Source organism: Syngnathus leptorhynchus, chromosome 8, assembly GCF_054491065.1.
Source record: "Syngnathus leptorhynchus isolate UIUO chromosome 8, UIUO_Slep, whole genome shotgun sequence".
In the NCBI taxonomy this organism is placed as follows: domain Eukaryota; kingdom Metazoa; phylum Chordata; class Actinopteri; order Syngnathiformes; family Syngnathidae; genus Syngnathus; species Syngnathus leptorhynchus.
Genome location: NC_141202.1, coordinates 8,773,673 through 8,794,086, shown reverse-complemented (window position 1 = coordinate 8,794,086; position 20,414 = coordinate 8,773,673). Strand labels below are relative to the sequence as shown.

At 39.3% G+C, this 20,414-nt stretch overlaps 1 protein-coding gene across 1 annotated transcript in view; it reads left to right on the top strand.

The window, feature by feature from the left end:
• Positions 1-1,720: 1,720 nt before the first annotated feature.
• Positions 1,721-20,414, top strand: part of me1 (malic enzyme 1, NADP(+)-dependent, cytosolic) — a 43,588-nt gene continuing 24,894 nt past the window's right edge. The window contains exons 1-2 of the mRNA XM_085919049.1: positions 1,721-1,956; positions 18,663-18,796. Coding sequence (XP_085775175.1) covers positions 1,828-1,956; positions 18,663-18,796 — 263 coding nt within the window. The 5' untranslated portion in view covers positions 1,721-1,827. The remainder of the gene's footprint in view (positions 1,957-18,662; positions 18,797-20,414) is intronic.

Here is a 20,414-nt window from a genome sequence, read left to right as displayed (position 1 = left end):
TGTGCATATGGAAATATACTGTGGTAAGAATGCAGCCTGTGAAAACACTTCTTTTGTGTTCTACTCGACAAAGGTGATAGCGTTTACCTCACGAGTAAATAACTGGTCCTTCATTATATGTTGATGATGTATAGCACAAGCGTAGAAATCAAAGTCAAAGTCCGCTTTATTGTTTAATCATAATATAATATAATAATTCTTTAATTCAAATCATGAATTATGTTGGCTGATATCCTGCATTCATTTCTTTTTTTAGTTGGGCATATGTAGACAATGGCTTCTTTTGGAAGCACTGTCTTTATTGAGACAAATACCTATTTTATTTCGATTATCTTTGGAAGACAAACTTTTGAGTCAACAAAAGAACCTATTTATAAATACATGGTGATAGAGTTTTATGCATTAGGTCAGCATTAGGGCAGTGGTGGGAATAACCACCATGGTAATAACAAAAAAACATGCAACATGGTAAAAACATGCAAACATATAGAGAATATTGACCAAGATGACAAATCCCAGATAGCCCTGTGTTAGTTCACTCTATTCGCTCCCTTGATAGAAACGTGAAGATTACACTGGCACAGCGTGCTTCCCAAATCTCTCCCAGCATTCCGCATGCTCTTTTACTGCCAAATGGCGTCCTGCCTTAACCTCCAAAATAACTTCCCGCTCCTGATAGCAAAACAGAAGGCAGATGTTTACCGTCCAGATTTCAAATGAGAGAAATCCCGATAAGCGCAAAAATCAACGTTAAATTGGAGCAAGCTGGAGAAATCCTTATTACCGTATACCCAATCCGGTCAAATATGAGGTACATCTATGCAAGCTCATGAAATCCAACATAACAGAATAAAATGCATTCATAGAGACAACAAGACTTGGTTTTTTATTAAATCATCTGGTCGGATCAGCATTTGTATCGGTCACCTTATTCTGTCCATACTTCAACTACAACTTAGCAATGATAACGATTCTCCAAAACTCATCTGTATATTAGCGCTTGTGAGATTGTAACTGGAAAATGTTGCATAACAACTGTAACTGTGTCAATCGTGACCTCGGCTTCAAATTTCCTTGCGTCACTCCCATCACACATACGGTGTGCCATGTGAAGGATCTTGTGATTGTAAGAAATGTCATGAGCATGAATTCAAGCAACATAAGCATTTGCAATCAATTTGGTCATGCTTATTACTCAAATAAATACATACTCAAAGTGAAAAGTAAGCAAAATATGGCAAAGTGTGTGAATAATGAAATAATAATGATGAACTCGTCGCAATGCACAGACACATTTTTATTTACTCAATCAGGAATCTGGGCCTGTTTAAGAGAATGCAAGGCCGACACGGCCGAAAGCGGATACACAAGTTTATTTCCAGCTTCTCCCAACTAATGGAAAATCATTTAATTGATATGCATGTTGCAGTATGTCGATGGCAAATTAATATACAATGTCACACAGGGAAACTGGGGCAGAAATTCGAACCCAGACCTTTATGTTTTGCAATTGCAATGGAAATTCAATTGTTTTATTTCAATATTGACAAGTGATTTATTCAGTGACATACTTTCAAATGTTAATTGTGAGTGCTTTAATCCATTTTGCTCCAATGTTTCCAACGGTATAATGTTCACTTTAACTCATCGTCTACCCGGGACGACACTTTGCTCATAAAGACTTTAATGGTTCCAATAAAGTGATTTGTTGATGAAGTGCAGTCGTGTGCCTTCTGCGGCTGAGGTGTGGTCACGTCTCGGCTTGGACCTGCGCGTCGCATCCACTTGTTGTGTTGACAGCAGTTGTCGCTATTTAGAGACATCAACATGGCACACGGGCTGGCTCGAAAGGAATCCGGCGACCCGTTGATGCCCAAATCAGACGACAACAGAATAACTTTCTTGTCCACAAAAAAGAGAGGCTATGAGGTTACCCGAAACCCTCACCTCAACAAAGTAAGTGTGATGACGTCGGAAAGTTTGAACGAATTTCAATGTAGACTACTAATAGCTTGTCCTGCTGCATTTAGTGCTGTAGGACGTTTAGCAATTCACTAAGTCTTTAACTGAACGAAGACAATAAGCGATTTCAATTCATTTTTTTAAAAAAAGGATCACATCATATTTCAGGCACTGACGTGTTTTATAGCCTCCATTTACTTTGCTGACATAATATTTCAGGCACTGACACGTTTCATAGCCTTTGATTACTTTGATCTTCATATTTGAATATAGATGCGCGCTGCATTTCTCTGTGCGCCAGTATTTTTAGAACTATCATTTCAAACCAATATAGTATAATATACATCATATTATGCAAAGACCTTGCACAACTCCACCAAGTTGTTAATAAAAGTATAATTTTGATCGAAGTGCCAGTATACATGACTCTGAAGGAGCATTTGAACACAGCACTAGCCAGAAGGTTAGGTATCAGCATTAGACAGTTATATTTAGATTTAAAGAGCCCCAACTCTGTCGCCCTGTCATGTAACATTTACTTAACAGTGTCAGTGCTTGACATTATAAATGAGAAGCACCCACACAAAAATGTATACATTCTACTTGGGTGTAAGAGGAAGTCACTGTGACACTTGCAGTATTTGTAAAGGTGAACTCAAGTGCTCACTGTCAATAGTAAACCAAGCTACATGTTGCCCTTTATTGACATTTGTCTCTGCTGAATTGTTATGAGTGTGGTTGTGATGGTACTGGGGACACAAAGAAGGACAGATTAAATATTTAATCTTGAAAGTGGAGTGGCTGAGCGTGTGAGCATTTTTTCACTGCTTGCGGGAATAATCCACTTAAGACTGTCATCCATGAACTACATATGAGAACAATAAAGGATTCTGGGTTAAGCATGTTAGGATAATGCTGTTGATAAAGTAAAATGAGGAACTAGGCTAGAAAGGAGAAATGTTGAGGCAACTGTTGAGTTTGAGAAGGGGCTCCATGTTTATATATCTGAAAAGGCTGCCGGGTTCCATCTATGCAGATGTATATTTGAACCTGTCTCTTTATTGTCTGCAACAAACACATACGGAACAATAAAGCCCCTGTCGCTGCTGTTCCAGCAAATTCTCTGAGGTTGCGTACTATAATAAGGGCCACAGAGGTCATTGGTGCAACTTGGGGTAATGGGAGCTCTGTCCATGGTGCTGATTGACCACTAAACGTTTCAGTGGGGTACAAGTTTTGTCTATTTTCTCTGGAATAGTGACTGTCGTCTGATGCTAATTATGAATAGATACTGTCACACAATCAACTTTGTGTGATTTGTGATGATCAAGTGCTGACTTGGGAATCAATCAATCAATCAATCAATCAATCAATCAATTCAAGTCAAGTTGCAGGGAACATAGCCGATTCACACATAGATAATTGAAGGGAATTGCTAAAATCATATTAACTGCCAATCCAAATGATCAATTTACGACAAAACCTGTATGATCGATATGAATTTTTAGCAATGACATGAATTTTTATTTTTCAAAAGTGCATCAAGAGGGTAGCCCTTCGCCTAAATTATTACCCAAGTGGTAGCAGTTGGTGTTAAAAAGCTTGCTAGTGATCACTTACTGTCAGTAAATGTATTTTTGTCCTTCAGCCTCAATGTTCCAAGTTGCCTGCCGTATATCAACAGCAGTATTTTTTTAAATAATTTTTTTCTTCTTTAACCTTTGCACTTGGAAAGGTATTGCTTTTCCACATTTAGGTGTTTACATTTGTGTAAACTGAAAATATGCAATAAAACAGGAATATAAAATTACATTGAGTGTTCAGCTCAAAATTTTATAAATCGGTACTTGACCAAGTGATTTGATTTGGAACCATTTTCTCCTTTAAACCTTTAAGTATGAATGTTTGGAGTAGAGGTCAAATTGGATACTCCAAGCTTCTGGTCCTGTAAACTGTTTGTTGATATCTCAATTTACACTCCAGGGCCCATGAATGTCTCCACTGTGCAAGAATGCTCTTAAACAGGGCATGATATCTTGACCTAATTCAACCATCTCAGATGTTACATGCTGTTTTGTCTCTTAACAGAAGCTTTTTATGACCTGGGCACTGGTGAGGCATTGTGGCTTTTGTGTTTAAACAAAAACAAGCCTATCCTTTACTCTTTCTTTGTGCAGTGTTGAAAGTGAATGTTACAACACTTTTAATCCCAGTTAAAAGTTGTCCGCCTTACCTCACAATTTGGGTTGCTTTTATAATGCTTGGGAGTCGGAATCATCATGTTTTCGTTCTAATTTTATTTTGTCTATTTATTCTTAATTATGCTGGTGTTTCATACATTCGTAAATGCTATATTTGCTGTTACTGAGAGGTAGCTCTGTCAAATCAAAACCTTCTCATCTGTTGTGACACCCGCTCAGGATTTTGAGTAATGGGTTAAAAAAGTGTTTCCTTTGCAGCCGGGGTGAAGCCTCCACTGTCAGTGCTGCGCCTGAAGTGGGCCCGAGGAAATTGAAGCAGAAGGTCGGAAATGACTACTAAAGCATGTTAGTGGCCAGGCACAGGCGGGCCTCTGTGTCTTACCCAGTGGCACATTGTCGCTCTCCATCTGATTTCAGGGAGCCCTGGGGATGAGGTGTGTTTACCTCACCCAGGTCAAGTCCACTTCACCTCTAACAGTAGCCAGTCACTGCACAACCTGCTAATTGATGATGAGGGGAAGCGGCGCTGAAAGCGGCTGGTCCTCACACTGACAGGCTTTGATTTCCTTTTAATCTCTGCACACACGCTATACGTGCAATATATGTGTCCATGGCCTCACATTGCTCTTTGGTTAACTTTACCTCCTCCTTCTTCGGAGGGCGAACCGGATATAATAGATGTGTTTTTTGTGCGCGCTTGCAGTGCAATAAAGAGATGAAGTGAGGTGCGGGGTGTAGAAAGGGTTCTCTGTGGCGAGCACGAGAGTGCTGGCCACGCTCCACAGACGTTCTCTGTCTCTTTGGCTTGATCACACATTAATGAGGCATCTGTGTGATTCCTGACCCTCACTACATCTCTGATGCCGGTTCCGCCTGCTGCAGCTTTGAAAAACAACATCCTCTCTAAAGGCCACTTATAGCACCCAATTGGGGATGCTGTTTCACCTCAAAAGCTCAACTGACTTACCTTCTGATTCTGTAAGGTAGATGACCATAATATCCAGTAAAGGGTGCAGAGAACTGGGAAAGTTGTTTTTAGGCCTGTTTGATAAAAGGAAAGAGGAGATCGTTTACGCAGAGAGAAGATGCTACTGTTAGAGTCCCTCTGCAGCAAAATTGTATGAAATCATAAACTAAACAGACACAAAAAAATATATATTTCACCATACATTGCCATCTGACCCGCCATAGTATATATATATATATATAGAAAATCCCAATGATTATGGATACTATATAGGATTAATAAAATTGAGATTTTAATGAAAACATTCTTGAAAAGGATTACAAAGTCAGTGTGTGAAAGCTGTGGAAAGAATCCAAGAACCAGATTTATAAACAAATAATGATTGAAAAAAGAAGTTAATCTACTGTGCAGACCATGCCGTGACTTGATCTGATGACCTTTTCAGGTGAAGGACTAGAATTAAAAGCCTTTTGTCAGTTAGTGAAAACCAGTGTATCTGATTGGGCACTGAAGTTGTGATGGTATGCTAAATACTGCGAGTCCTGATAAACCACGACAACAACTGGAAGTCATTAGACTCTCATGTTTGTAACTACGGTTTGGCTGCAACATTCGTCAACTATTGCGCTCAGATTCTTTCACCAGAACTGAATTTTCCTCAACACGTGGCCAACATGCATAAATCTATGAGCAAACAGAAAATTTGCCAACTTACCAAATCTGCAAGGGAAACATGACTTTGGCTGTGTTTGGCTTTAGACTTGTTTAGTTACCATACAATTGCCGTCTTCATTTCAGTGATTTCACATCTGTGCAGTTGAGTTAATTTCACAAAGGTTTAGAAAGACACATTATCTGTCAAGTCTGTTGGACTGGTAGGAAGAAGTGGAGCTCTCCCACACCTCAAAACTCAGAAATACTTACTTTTCCACTTTCGTCACTAACCTTGAAGATCCACTTTTGAATCAAGCCAACAGGACCGCATCATCATATTATAGTGAAATTGTACAGACGAGATCGGCAAGCCACAAACTTGAACGTCCTCCACACCTTGGCCTATGCCTAAAAATGATGTCCTTAAAGATAATCAACACAATCAATTAAAAAGGCAGCCTCAATGAATTACTGGTGATGATGCAAACAGTTTTTATTTCTTGCTGCAGACCTTACTTGATAGACTACGGAGCTTTGTGTTACAATGTGTTTCCGTATGAGTAGGTGTGTGTGGGTGGGGGGGCATTTCAGGTGTAACCAGGTGTTTCAGCTTGTCAACTGTGGTTGCTGGTGGTCAGACATTCCTGTAATGGAGTGGAGTGTGTCGAACATAAAGGAAACACATCCTCGTTCCCCTCCAATAATCAGCATCTTAAGTTTATGTAAATCACTGAAACCCAGGCACAACGTAACCAAAAAAAAAAAAAACTTGTATATTATTGTACAGTGTCTCAGTAGAAGGCACTGGCTGTAATACAGATATCAGTAATATGATCTGACTAACAGTTCAACTCTCCACACAAAGACTTCATCCACATAGGACAAACTCTCCAGCTCACAGTTTTTTCTTTATTGTAAGTCAGTCCTCATTCATGTGAGGACAACAGAGACGCCATTAGTCTTGCTCAAACAGCACTCTAAATCTCGTCACCTGTCCTATGAAGCTCTTCTCAAGCATCGTACTTCTTCTATCCCTCCTTTCCTTTTTATCAATGCTTCTTTTGTTCAGAATATTAGAATAGTGGCCACTCTTAAGAGATCCAGATGCAAGGATTTAAGGCGGTATAGGACGACATTTTCCTAAGGCCACAAAAGATTGCGTCAGTGTGGCTAATGCTGCTTTGATTGACCTTATAAACATAGACAGAGAAAAGAATAAAGCAATGGAAAAGGCTTTCTTCAAAGCACTCTTCACTAGCGTGTAAATGCTCTCACTGGTGACGACTGGTGCATATATAAAAATAATTGTGACAAGATTCTCAAAGAACCCTGAATACAATAACTGGCAGAATGTGGCTGGATAGATATAATGAGACACCAATATGCTGGAGAGTTTTTTGAACAAATCTGTCAGATTAGCTTTATCTATCTCTCTCTCTCTCTCTCTCTCTCTCTCTCTCTCTCTCTCTCTCTCTCTCTCTCTCTCTCTCTCTCTCTCTCTCTCTCTCTCTCTCTATATATATATATATATATATATATATATATATATATATATATATATATATATATACACACACACACACACACACACCTGAACAGGGCATCAAAATGCTTAAGAGCTACTGTTCTCTAGTCATTTAGTTTTTAGGCTCACAGGGGTTAGTTGCCGATTCCTTGTGAAACTTGGCCACCTTCCCAGAAACACTCAGGCTCCTTAGGGATCTGCCTTGAGGAGGATGAAAAGGCCACCTTAAAAGGATCAGCTGCATTTAAGCTACATGGCCCTTGCCTCCACCCTCTCTCAAGGCTGCCCTCCCTATGTCAACAGCAGCTCATTTTTCAAGGGCTATTGGACCAACAAACTTGTCTGTACATTCACAAGTGGGATCTTTTTTATTGAATCAGCCCAGATATTGCATAAGGATGAGGATACTTTTAGGATTCTATAGATGTTGATCTTGAATCACAGATGTAGGTTGAGGGGAAAGGTGTGAAGTGCTGCTGTTTTATTGATTTTATATTGGAGCCCCTTCATTACACATGTACACCAGATCTCCCAGCAGTTTTTTTGACATAACAAGCAGCATTTGTTAGAGGTTAAATGATGGATTTCATTAAGGCTTGATTGACAGTTTCCAGGACGATTGCCTTCACAATTGAAAGACATGGAAATTACAGGACAATGGCATATTCTTATTCTGAGTTGTGTTTACTGAGTATACAAAACAGCAGAATGTGGCAACCAGAAGACATGCCGCTTCTGTATTACTTTCCTAGAATATTGTCGGCAAGTCAACTGTCTCTAGTTTAGTCCCTGAAGAAAACCTTAATTTATGCTGAGCATCATAATTATGAGGTTTTCTGTGACCACTAAAGATGCAGATACTTTGTCTTTGTCTAAAAATCTGTTTCTGGTCTCTTCTAAGTGGAGAAAAAAATTGCCAATGTTTGAGCAGAGTAGAACTGTTTTGGTTAACACTCACTTTTTTGCATAAATAATATTTTTTTGTTCATATGACTTAATTTTAAACTAGTACGTATTTTATGAACAGGATTGCATGCATTTTAAAACACCCCTATGACTCCATTTGATCTGTCTTATTCTGAAATGCACTCGGTGTGGCTCTGCATTTAAAGCAAGTGAAGCAACTGTCTTTATGAGTAATGCTAGAGTTGACCATCTTATTATTGTGTTGGTCTTATTCATTTTACATTCATTTTTGTGAGTAGATTAAGCGTTTAGAAGACAAGTTTCTTGCAAACTGGTGTGAAATACTGTCTCGTAAGATCTCTTGTCTTAATTATGCGTAATATAAAAACAAAATGAAAAAACATGACCTAATAAAATAATGCATAAGGAAGAGCAGTATTACAAAAGCATCTATAAAAAGTATGATGATTTAAAAAAAATACTAAACTCCAAACTGAAACTGGTAACCATGCAACTTTCAGAACTTGACCCAGTAATCAGATAGCATTGTGAGGAGACTCCAAATGGGTGTATAATATGGATAATTGACACTGACACACATCCTGGGACCCCTTATGGTATGATAGCGAGATTTGTTATCATAAGTTGATGACTGATGGCAGCCATAGCCTCGACTGATGGCGGCCATTGCCTCAAAAACACACTCCTCCCTTTTTGTATGTCAAAGTGGTTCCAAGCGATGAATGGAGTTCCAATCTGAGTGAGGATATTTCTGGGGAGACTCGAGAGGTTACTATTTGTGTTGGAACCAGTCCATCTGGATTCAACTTCATGGTGGTTGTATGTTTGGCAAATCAAAAACATACGATAGTAAGCATGAGCAAATTCACATGAATGTGCATTCTGGCATGAATGAAAGCATAGAATTCATTCCTCCATCTTCAGTAAGGAAGGCTTTCACTCGCGGTCACCATCTGCTTTGCTGTCAGCGTGATTGCATGAAAACTACCAGGCTGAGCTGGTAGCTTCTACCTTAATGAAGTGTAGCGGGGATGAAAACATTAGAGTTCAAAGAAGATCTAACTCAAAAACAGCATTTATCCGAAAGCAGTCTGGTTGGAAAAGACATTTCATTAAGCTAAATGCCATGCCTTTTTGTGGTTTCAGTTACAGTTTTAGTCCAGTTATCACTCTCATTCCTTCTCCCTTTACACTCTTAATTCATTACTTTCTGTCACTTCAAGGCAACTATCCATTCATTTTATATATATATGGCTGGCCTTAATTATAGGGGGTCAACATGAGTCTATCACCGTTGACTTTGGGCATGAGAAAGTATTCACCATGTAATGGTGATGAGTCAATTGCTGGGCACATGACATGACAGCAACAGACAAGTATGGATGATTATGGAAGTGTCTTCAATTGACCTAGAGAGAATGCTAAAGTACCCTGAAAAAAAAACCCAAAACATGCAAGCACATAGAGCTTCAACCTATCCATCATCCATTGTGAGACAGGGAAGCTAACCACGAGTACACTGTGCTGCCCGCAGTAAATTATTCAAAATATGATTCCGGAAACTATACTGTCTATTCTAAACTTGAAATTTATAAACAGCGCAAGGAGCTGATAAAGCTGAAGCTTTCACTCCCTTCAGAAAATCATACCAAATTTCTGGATGAACAGTACATGTGGAAAAGACTAAATACAATTGAAATAAATTGTAGGCAAAAACAGATTTCGTAAAAAAATAAAATAAAATAAAATACATGGATGCAGAATTAAGACTTTATTACAATGACAGAGAAGAAGGTGTTTTTGGAATATATGTGTTTATTGGCCTCAATAGTGGACACAACTGTAAATTAAATAGGAACAGAGTGCCAAGACTTAACATCTGTTCATGTCACTGATGGATAGTTATTTCCTCAGCAATAAATTCTGGCTCTGCACAATGTAATAATATTCATTTTACTCGATGAGTTTTGGAGAAAACTATGCTAATATTATTGTGAATAATAACACAAAATGCATTCTTCTTAGAATCTTCTTTTTCCGTAACTATCACCCTAAAGCAGATGAATATTCTTCACATCGTTTGTCGATGCTTCATTGTTTGCGCTTTCTATCTCCATTCGACAGTAGTCAATGGGGCCTGGGGCTTTTGTTTCTATAAACGGCAACCGCCAGACAAGGCCCTGAAAGAACTGTAAATACTGGCCTGCTCAGTGGCCAGTTACAGCTGATGATGAGCTGCTATGCTCGGCAGCCAGATGCTTGGACTCGATTATATATAGATGAGTAAAAAGTGATCCTAACCACATGATTCCCCCCCTCCCCATCAAGCAAATATTCAAAAATCAAAGTCATGTTTTCCTGCAATTTCTCTCTTTCTAATTCTATCCTCTAATCCCAACTGTGATAACTGTAGGATGAGTTTGCCATTCCTCCCGGACATCCACTCTCTTACCCCCACCAGCTGTTTTCACAGCGTCTAGACACACATGACTCCGCTGATAAAACAAGAAGACACTACATTGCGTGACTCGACTATGAGTACACTCTGAGGAAGTTCTTTTGATTGACTGGAGTCATAGCTCATCTGTTTTCACTTGAGATCACATCATAATGTCTTTGTCGTATATACGGTGGACAGTGATCCTGAGCATATGTTGAGAAATGCTCGGTATAGTGTTTGTATACATAACAGAAAACTGTAGGACTTGAAATGCCAACAGTGTCCATGTGTGCAGTGTGCAGACAAAAGTGTGTGTTTGTAAATAATGGTGTGAGATCACTAAAGGAAAGCATTTTATGACTCATTGTTTCTTGCAGCTGTTGGCCGTAGCCCCGTCCCAGTGCGGGCACTGTTGGACACGAATTTGTCGGGAGGTTTCCTTTGATAGCAGCGAGATATTCCAGTTCTGCTGACTCCCAATAAATAAATGCCTCCCCCATTAACTTTGTTGTCGAGATTGTCCTAAAAATTATATCCAGGGAAAATGCTGTACAAGAAGGAAATGGCGAGACTGAATCATGTGGAAGAAATGGGTTTGGGTTTGTTTCACCCATCAGTGGGAGTAACTGAGATGCAGCACTACTTTGGCTTGTGCTGAACTTTTGTGAAGTAGACGTGGCAGTGTTCGAGAAAGAATGGTGCTTGTGTAGAATTTTGTGGGAAAGTTTTAGTGCTCGATGGTCCCTGTTTGGTCAGCTGTTGTAGGTTTTCTGATCTGAGGAGCCCTGACATCACTAGATGAAGTGAATCAAGAGTCACAGATTCAGCCAGTGTGTTCTCATTGTCCATTTCAGTATCACTCAGTACAGTTTAAGCCTTTCATTGGCTTTCTTTTTAACTGCGTTCAAAATCAACATTTGTATTGGCAGCTACTGCGGATGTTTTTAGTGTGTGTGTAAGAATTGTGCGGGAAGATTTTGGACATATTCAAACTATATAACCATCCCCACCAATCTCATTTAATTGAGAAAAGAACCCCACTAAAGTAGTTCAAATGTTTTTTTTTCAGTTATTTTGGGTGAAGCACTAGTACAGATATTTATATCCATGACCTCAAATCACCCATTTTCTGGGATCTGTTTTCTTCACACTGTTCTTGAAAATAATTATACGTGAAAACTGAAATGACATAGCCAGAGACAATGATTTCCTTTTTCTGACAACAAATGGACTTTAAATCAATATTCAAGGCAAGGCAATTTTCGGATGGAATTTTGGCCAAGCAGACACATGGTTTGGATTATCACATGCAGATGATAAAGATCCTTTTTAACAGTAACTAAAATCATCATTCAACCTCGTTATGTTAACTACACTAAAATAAAGTGTGTAGCAAACCTGATTATCTGACATTATATAACTTGAATATATTGCCATTTATTATAACATTAAATTGGTATTAAATTTAAGGATGCATGACTTCACAGACATGCATCTTAGGTCCTAAGAGATAAGTAAATAAGGAAGGAAGGAAGGAAGGAAGGAAGGAAGGAAGGAAGGAAGGAAGGAAGGAAGGAAGGAAGGAAGGAAGGAAGGAAGGAAGGAAGGAAGGAAGGAAGGAAGGAAGGAAGGAAATAAATAAGTAAATAATGAATAAATGAATCATGACATCAATAATCAGTTAAAAATGTTTATGCAAATATTTATTTTAAAAGGGGGATTTGTAAAAAAAAATACAATATCTGAGTGTTCTTAAAAGGAAGACAATTTGCGATTTTGGCATTTTAGCAAACAACATCAATGCACATATGTTGCTTATGGAATGAAACCCGATCTGGACCCTGGGCCTTGAGTTTGACACTTGTGACATAATGCATCCATGAAATTAAAGAGTGGCCGACCGTCACAAAAATACACAAATGTCTTCAAAAGAACTGTTGCCACTTGGTTTTTGAATTGAGATAATCTTCCCATCCCTGGTCTCGATGACTACTCTTACTGTTAAACTGGCTTCTATACAACTGTGGGTGCTTTGGAAAGGCATTCATATATGTCTAGTAACTGTCTTTAAAATAATATCCAATAAAAACATTTTCCATTTACTCCATACATTTGAGAGATTGGATTTGCTCCTACCGTTTAAGATAACTTCAGAATAATGTCTACTTAAACTGACTTAATTTAGTCCTGTTGGTGAAAAATGCTGGTGTAGCACCACGGCAACATAAACACATTGCAAATGAGAGGAAAGTGAGGTTAAGATGACTTTCGCTACACAGCACATCACATTTAGAACAAGGGGTCAAACAAAAAGTCAATCCCATGTTTATTGTCTTGGCCTCTTTAGAAGAAAAAAAAAAACAATCCCACGTCCACAATGAGTAGAAAAGTGCTTTGCAGTGATCTCAGCCAGGCCCTATATCAGTGCCAAACCTTTAAGCCCTCTCCCGGTTGACCTGCCTGTGGACTTTGGTTCCTGTGTCTGACCAGTGACTGTGGTTGCAAAAGGCTCAATGAGGAGACCCTTCATCCTTTTAGGATGAGGCCAATCACAATGGTATTTGTTTCTTTCGGTGCAGAGGGCATTTCAAGTGAAGTGAACAAAAAAGGGAAAAGGGTCATATGAGTTGAATTACCACGACTCAATAGACTTTATTTTGGATGCAGGACTGAGTTTTTTTCCCCCTGAATTACATCATTTTAATGGTTTCCCAGAAAATACATTAAATAATTTTTTCCAATGTGCCTACATTTATAAAATCTGCAAGAAAAACCACCAAATCAGAATTGATTTTTGGTTCTGAAAGAAGATCATTTTCTATTTTATATTGTTGGTGTGACTTTCGGCTTTTCCTATCAAGGATCACCACAATGAGTCATTTGCATGATTTGTTTGACACAGTTTATACAACAGATGCCCTTCCTGATGCACCCTGCCCATTGTTTATCTGAGCTCGGGGTTGGCCGCGGCCTGGTAATGGAGTCCTGAATGGAACATAAACCCGCATAATCTACTCGGATGGTTGCAACATGTACCACATAACTAACTGGACCTATTTGGGATTCTGAGTTTCCATGCAGATACTAACAAAGGGATCACATTTCATGAAATTACTGTATGAATATATTAGATCCGTCATTCTGTTTTATGATAAATCCATATATGGTTGTCAGAAGTCAGGAATAATTGACATTGGGGTAAATTTTCAGGGTGAATCTAAAATGCATTAAAACCTTTACCTTCTCTTGTTGTTCAGCTGTTTGTTGTTTCAGTACGCTGGACAAATTGCTGATCTCTAACAAGGAGCAATATGGTAAAAATCACTACAGGTACTTGATCCATGAAGTGACCTTCACATTTCCATAAATGTTCACGCCTCCGTCTTTTTAAGACTCTTCCAGTCTCTCTGTATCTCTGTTGGGCCCCGCTGATGTGACCCTAAATTCGGGGGCCACTTTTGAAGCCTGGTAAAAGTAGTGTTGATCAATTTTCAGGCATTAGTGTCATAATGTGTGAAAAATACAATGTGCAATTACAATGTTTGGATTATTTTATTTGACGCATCCATGAGCAGATGAATATAGTGCTGCGTCTATGTTTTACACTGAAACTGTCGATGCCTCTCATGTCAACAAACTTGAAAACCTGTTGTTACAGAGCGAGTTTTTCACTCGAAGAAGATAACTACCTCATAGCTGTAATGAAGTTCATGGCGGGGGAAATTACATACACCTGATGAATTAAATGATTTTTAGACTCATGGTGAAATACGAGACATTATATCATGTGACAATAGTGTGTGAGAATAGTTTCCTCAAAGTGTGCATGTTGTGATAAGGAACTTACTCCTTTGGACCAAGTTAAACAAACAGTGGCGTAGAGGAATTTACAGTAACTCTTTCCAGACTGTACTTGTAAGGAAAGGGAGTATCTTGCTGTTTGGCTTCTGCGTGGTTGTGACAGATGGGAATGAAAAGGTTGAAGTAGCATAATGTTTGTTTTTCAACGTTTACCCTGACGCGTTACAATCAACCGACCATTTCAAACAAGTGCGATGCCTTGAAGGAATTTTATCACTTTCAAAGGACTTCAACTTTGATCTTTCCCGTTTGGCAGTCTGGTGAACTAATTAGCTGTTTCCTCTCAAATGAATAAAAGTATGTCGGAAGTTGATGGATGCCCCATGATATTAATTATTTTGACTTTTGGCTTCTGGAATATGATGCCGCGGACATCACTTGTGTCCGGCCACTTTCGATGTGGTTTGCGTAAAAACATTTTTGTGCCAGCGCAAATCTAGTCTGCACTCATCTGGTTGTGCTGGCGCAAGAAGCAGACTTGCCTCCGATGCTCCTGCTAATTTAGTGACAGAAAGTAGTCTTGGCGCAAAAATGGACGCATCATCATTTTCATGGAGGAGCAATGGTTTAGTTCGGCATGTTTGGGAATGTGGTCACCTCACTGGGCGTTTCTGCCTTGGCTACCAGCGCATCTGCAACTTTGGTGGAAAAAAAAGTAGACTAAATTCTAGACTGAAAAAAAGCAAGTCTATTATTTGACCAAGGTGCAGCCAGACAAATCAGTGGTGGATGATAACCCCACCCCCCTCACTATTGTTTGTTTGTATTTCCAATTGTTAGTATTTCCAATTTCCCGTGGTCAACGTAAATGTATTACTTGCACGTTTATCAGATGAGAGGCCAATTAATATCTTGATATAGCCCCTATTCCGCCGAGGGACGAACAATTGCGAATGTTTGCAAAGGCAGAGTGTTGCATTCTCCGCAGGGTTCGTCACGGTTCATTTAAGGTTGAGAATGGTCACCAGACGTTTGGCAGACTGGACTTTTCTTGTCGCAAGGGAATTTTGAACATGTTTAGATTTTAAGTGCGGCAAAAAAAAAAAAATCACTAAATCTGTTGGCGAAAGTCTCGCGAATGTTTTGTGAATATGTGCGACCTTGAACAAACCCCAACAAACTGACGACTAAAAACACACACAATTGTTTGCTCAGCGGGATAGTGGCTTATAAATCCAACAAATTGAAATGATTGTCAGATCTATTTACTTGCTGAGAAAAGACCCATTGCAAAGCCAGTATTAAACTAAAACACAAGTCAACTTTGGCATCCATGGTTCCCACGCCTACACCAAGTCAGTCTCTGAGCAGTACTAAACTTGAAAGCATAGGTTGCTTTGAAATCATGGGAGTTTTCATGCACAATTACAAGATGAGATCATCTGTTTTCATTCTCTTTATCTTTTTTTCCCCTTGGATGACAGTTGGAAGGATGACGTGATTAATACGTTCTGTTGTAGAACAGCTTCAACCAGTGGCTCCAACTTCTTATAATGCAAAATAAGCAGAACACATGATAAAAAATTACATCCGAGCTGAATTCAAACAGAATGTGGAAGGTCTGCTTTATTTTTGTCAATGCATTTCATTATTTACCTTTAAAGCATGCTCACATAATCCTGGCTCTCCATACTCATAGGTCGCACATAGGCCAGAAATAGTGCCCTATGGGCCAGTTACTGTTTCAAATGAATGAAGTCTTATTTGAACATCTGGCTCTGTGAAAAACACAACCCCTTTTATGATAATTGAGGAAAGTAACTCAGCACTGCATCTGTCTGTATGAGGTTTCTTAAATACAGGCTGGACTACAGAAAGGTTCAGTGTAGTTTGTGATTAAGGACTCATATTCATGTGTCCTAAATCAAGCCCCTTGCTGTACCCAAAGGAGAAAAATATACAGGTAATTAATGATGCAATGACAGACACGTGCCCCTTTATAAACAAGTACAATTATTCGATTAAAAGGATGTTAAGAACATGACAGGATTTAAATGCTTTTCATGTATTGTTTTTAGAATTTGTTTGAATTCAATCAGTACAATCAACCCTATACAGTCTGGGATTAAGGCTTGGCTACATGGTCAACACAGATGTAGAAACTAACAATACACAACCATATTCACAAGGCGGTGGCTTGGATTACTGTAATTATGATGGCAGGATTTGGTCCAAAGACAATGTTGTTTACAGTGTGCCCACTACTTTGCAACAAGTTCTAACATGCTGAGGTTTTACTAGGTGGCAGGTCATTTATGGATTTACAGAAGACTCATGAGCTGCATATGCTATTTTAAGAATTTGATAATTGATTATAGGCATCATAACAATTATACAATATAACCTCTGGCACAAATGCGATTGAGTTTATGATGAAATATGAGATAATTTGGTGGCTATTTTGCAAACACGGAAATAAGACGCCTGGTTCACTAAAATGCCTCCGCTCCAACACACTTGATTCAAATGATCAGATGATCAGCAAGTTCTGCACGAGTTGGTTCTACACGTGAGGAGAGTTCAGGCTGTGCTGAGTAAGGGCAGATGCCAATGTGTGACCAGGAACCTTGTGAACACTCACCAATTGGACAATCCAGATGATGATACAGTGGTGAAGGGTGTGTGCTTCTGGGCCCCATCATTTGTTTGGTCTTGGGGTGTGCCAGTATTCATTGGTATTGCTGGTTGGGATTCTGTGGCTTAGTACGCTGACTAGGCTTTCTTGTGTCTTGTGATTCCTTTGCGTTACTGGGAGGTATGACGTTTGATCATCCGCCAATGCATCACCAACCACCATGAGTCAGGCCTCATCCTCGTTTGAGCCCATCAATGAGTGCTGAGTCAGTATTATTGGCCAACAGAGCCACTCAGTGTTTAGTTTCTGGGTCTCCTTGGGTTCTGGGTGGTACAGTAGTCATGTGCACATGCACATGTGTTAACAGTTGTGTCTATTTGTTCCTCTCAGTCCATTGGTTTATCATTGTTTGCTCGAGAAGAAAACATTCTAGTCTGAACACACACCCATTAAGAAATTTCGCTACTTCTTTTGTTTCAAGATTAAAATGTTATGAAACGAGGCTGGAGATGGAGCACTTTATAGATAGCTAATCAACCAAAGATAGATAACCAGCTGACTTAATAGGGGTTTGACGCCCTGGTAAGAGGTTCCGAGCAGGAGCGTGCATAGGTACTTATTGCCCTATGTCTCTGTGTCTATACATTAGGATTTACTCTAGTGGACAAGAATGTAGGATCCCTCCACTTTTGGGTGGGGGAACGGGTACTGACAGTTGGTGTCTAACACCAAACAGCAGCTCAGAGTATCTACCCTTTTAAGGGGGGTGCTGGACTCCCATTGCTAGGGACTCCCTCATTACACTGATGGATTTAAATGCTCATGTGGGCAATGACAGCAAGACGTGAAATGTTCTGATTGGGAGAAACACACTTCCACTCTTGATCAAAAACCGAGCCATGTTTGGTATTTTACATAAGTTATCATCACAGATTGTCTGTATCAGGCCTACCCATGTACAGTCCTTGAGAGCCCCTATCCAGTTTTAGGTGTATCCCTACTTCAACACACCTGTTCAATAAAATACCAAGAAAACTCCACCAATACGTACAGACTACTATTTGGGCTAGACTTGCGCTGGGCATGAAAATAGGGCCCCATGTGGGCCTTTCGCCCACTGACTCTATAGGGAACTTCCTTTTGTCGGGAAGCAAGTTGGCTGTGTTCACGCTCACAACAGCGCAAACCACCCGTTTCAAACTAAACGCGTCTGCAAAAATGCCAAAACAACGGAAACTCCACCCTTGAGCACATTTAGACCATCATTTACCCTAGACTTGGCTGGGAACTAATATAGAGCCCCGAAATTCACACAGTATAGTGTCATTTACAGTTGCAAATATGCACGCCTTTTCTATATTGTCTCCAGTCATTTTTTATGCTATTTTATGTCTGTACGGCGACCATACGTGCCTTGAAAGGCGCATTATAAATAAAATGTATTATTATTATTATTATTACTGCATTTACTGTGTATATACTTTCATACTCAATGTACATGTCCCTTCCAGTGTTAAAATTGAATGAGCTTTATCCTGTTGTGTTTAAAGGGCATGGCATTCTCCCTGGAAGAACGTCTGCACCTGGGAATCCACGGCCTGCTTCCTCCATGCTTCATTACTCAGGATGTCCAGCTGTTAAGAGTGCTTAAGAACTATGAAATGAAGAAAGATGACCTGGATAGGTGAGCCTCAAACACGGACTGAATACTCCCCAGTGTGTAGCCACACTCATGTTGTGCTTTCTTATCTTGTTTCTGGAATTTTCTTAGATTTCCCAGAGGATTGTACCGCCTCCGCCTGAAATCTATACCTGGATAGTTTCGTATTTAACATCCAATATTTCGTTAGACGTACTTGCCTCTTAACTCAGGCTTCCACCAAAAGAAAAATAATCTCTGTATCCTCCCCTTTCCTCCCACGAGTATTTTTCTAAACCCTAAACATAACATTCAACATCAGTCATTTCTGTTTGCATTTTTCATTCCTAAGCAGTGTGTACATAGTACATAAGAGTTGTATGTTGCGATACCAGGCTTGAAGCTGCACGACAGCCTGGTTCATTGGTTTGAGTTATGAGCCAAGTGCTTGGTATTATCGACTTGTGAATTGGCCTCCTTTTCCAGGCTTCTGTGCTTTTGTCACCCATTTTATCATCAGTCATTTTCATTGTCAAGGATGAGTGATTTTCTTGTGAGACGGACTTAAATAAATTCTTACTGCGCTCTTGCATTAACACCATAGCAACACCAGAACATGAAAACCTTAAAATGCTTATAAGATTTGTATCTTGATTCTCTGTTGTATTGATGTCATTGAAGTGCATTCCATACTTTGCTCCCATGGATTCATGTGAATTGCCTGTCACTGCTTTATCGCAGTTCAGTCTGCTTGACAACTTTTCATCAATGTCTTCACTTCAGTATTCACTGAGGCATTCAATTACTGGCCAACATGATGAGTTTCGCTCTATTATGACAATTCATCACAACAGCACTGCAGCACAAGTTCAAATATCTGCATCCAAAATGTTGGCACATGACTCAAACTGGGACTGTCATCAAGAGGGAGTATAAAATAGTCCAAGGCTCTGCCAATTTAAATAGTGCACTAAAGACTATCCTGCTTCCCAGTGGACATATTAGTGAACAACAGCAAACTAAAAATAAATGTGCAGACCAGAGACTTGAACACTCCTGCCAAAAAAAAACTAATAATAAAAATAATAGACTTGTTGCCTGTCTGTGAGATTCCAGGAAAAACTGAGACAAGATACCATTAAAGTTAAGGTGTGAATAAAATTTTAGTCATTGTGTTTTATTATGCCGCAGTGCAATGCTTAAACGTCAGATTTTTTTTGCTCAAATGTGATTTCTTGGCTGTTGAAGCAATAAAAGCCAAATGTATTCAATATTCTCAAGATTGGATTTGGACCAATTTGACATGTGGCCGTTAATCTAATACAGTTTGGATGTTTTACAATGAGAATTCATGCAACCTTGATATGGTCTGTGTGCCAAAGATGCAGACACTGATTTGCAAAAATTAATTGTTTTTGTTTCTTCCTCTCCCTACTCATTACTTGCTCAACAAATGCACCAAAAATGATGTTAAAACTGAAAGTAGTTCACCTAACAAAATACTGTTTGACAAACGGAAACAACAACAACAACACGTCGTCTGAAAAGTCTTTGCAAGCCAGGGCAGCTGCCTCATGTTTTAAGGTTCAGCTGTTGCATTACCTCAATTCAAAGACATGCATGTAAACAAACTTTGGAGAGGCTGCACTCAAAGTGATAAATA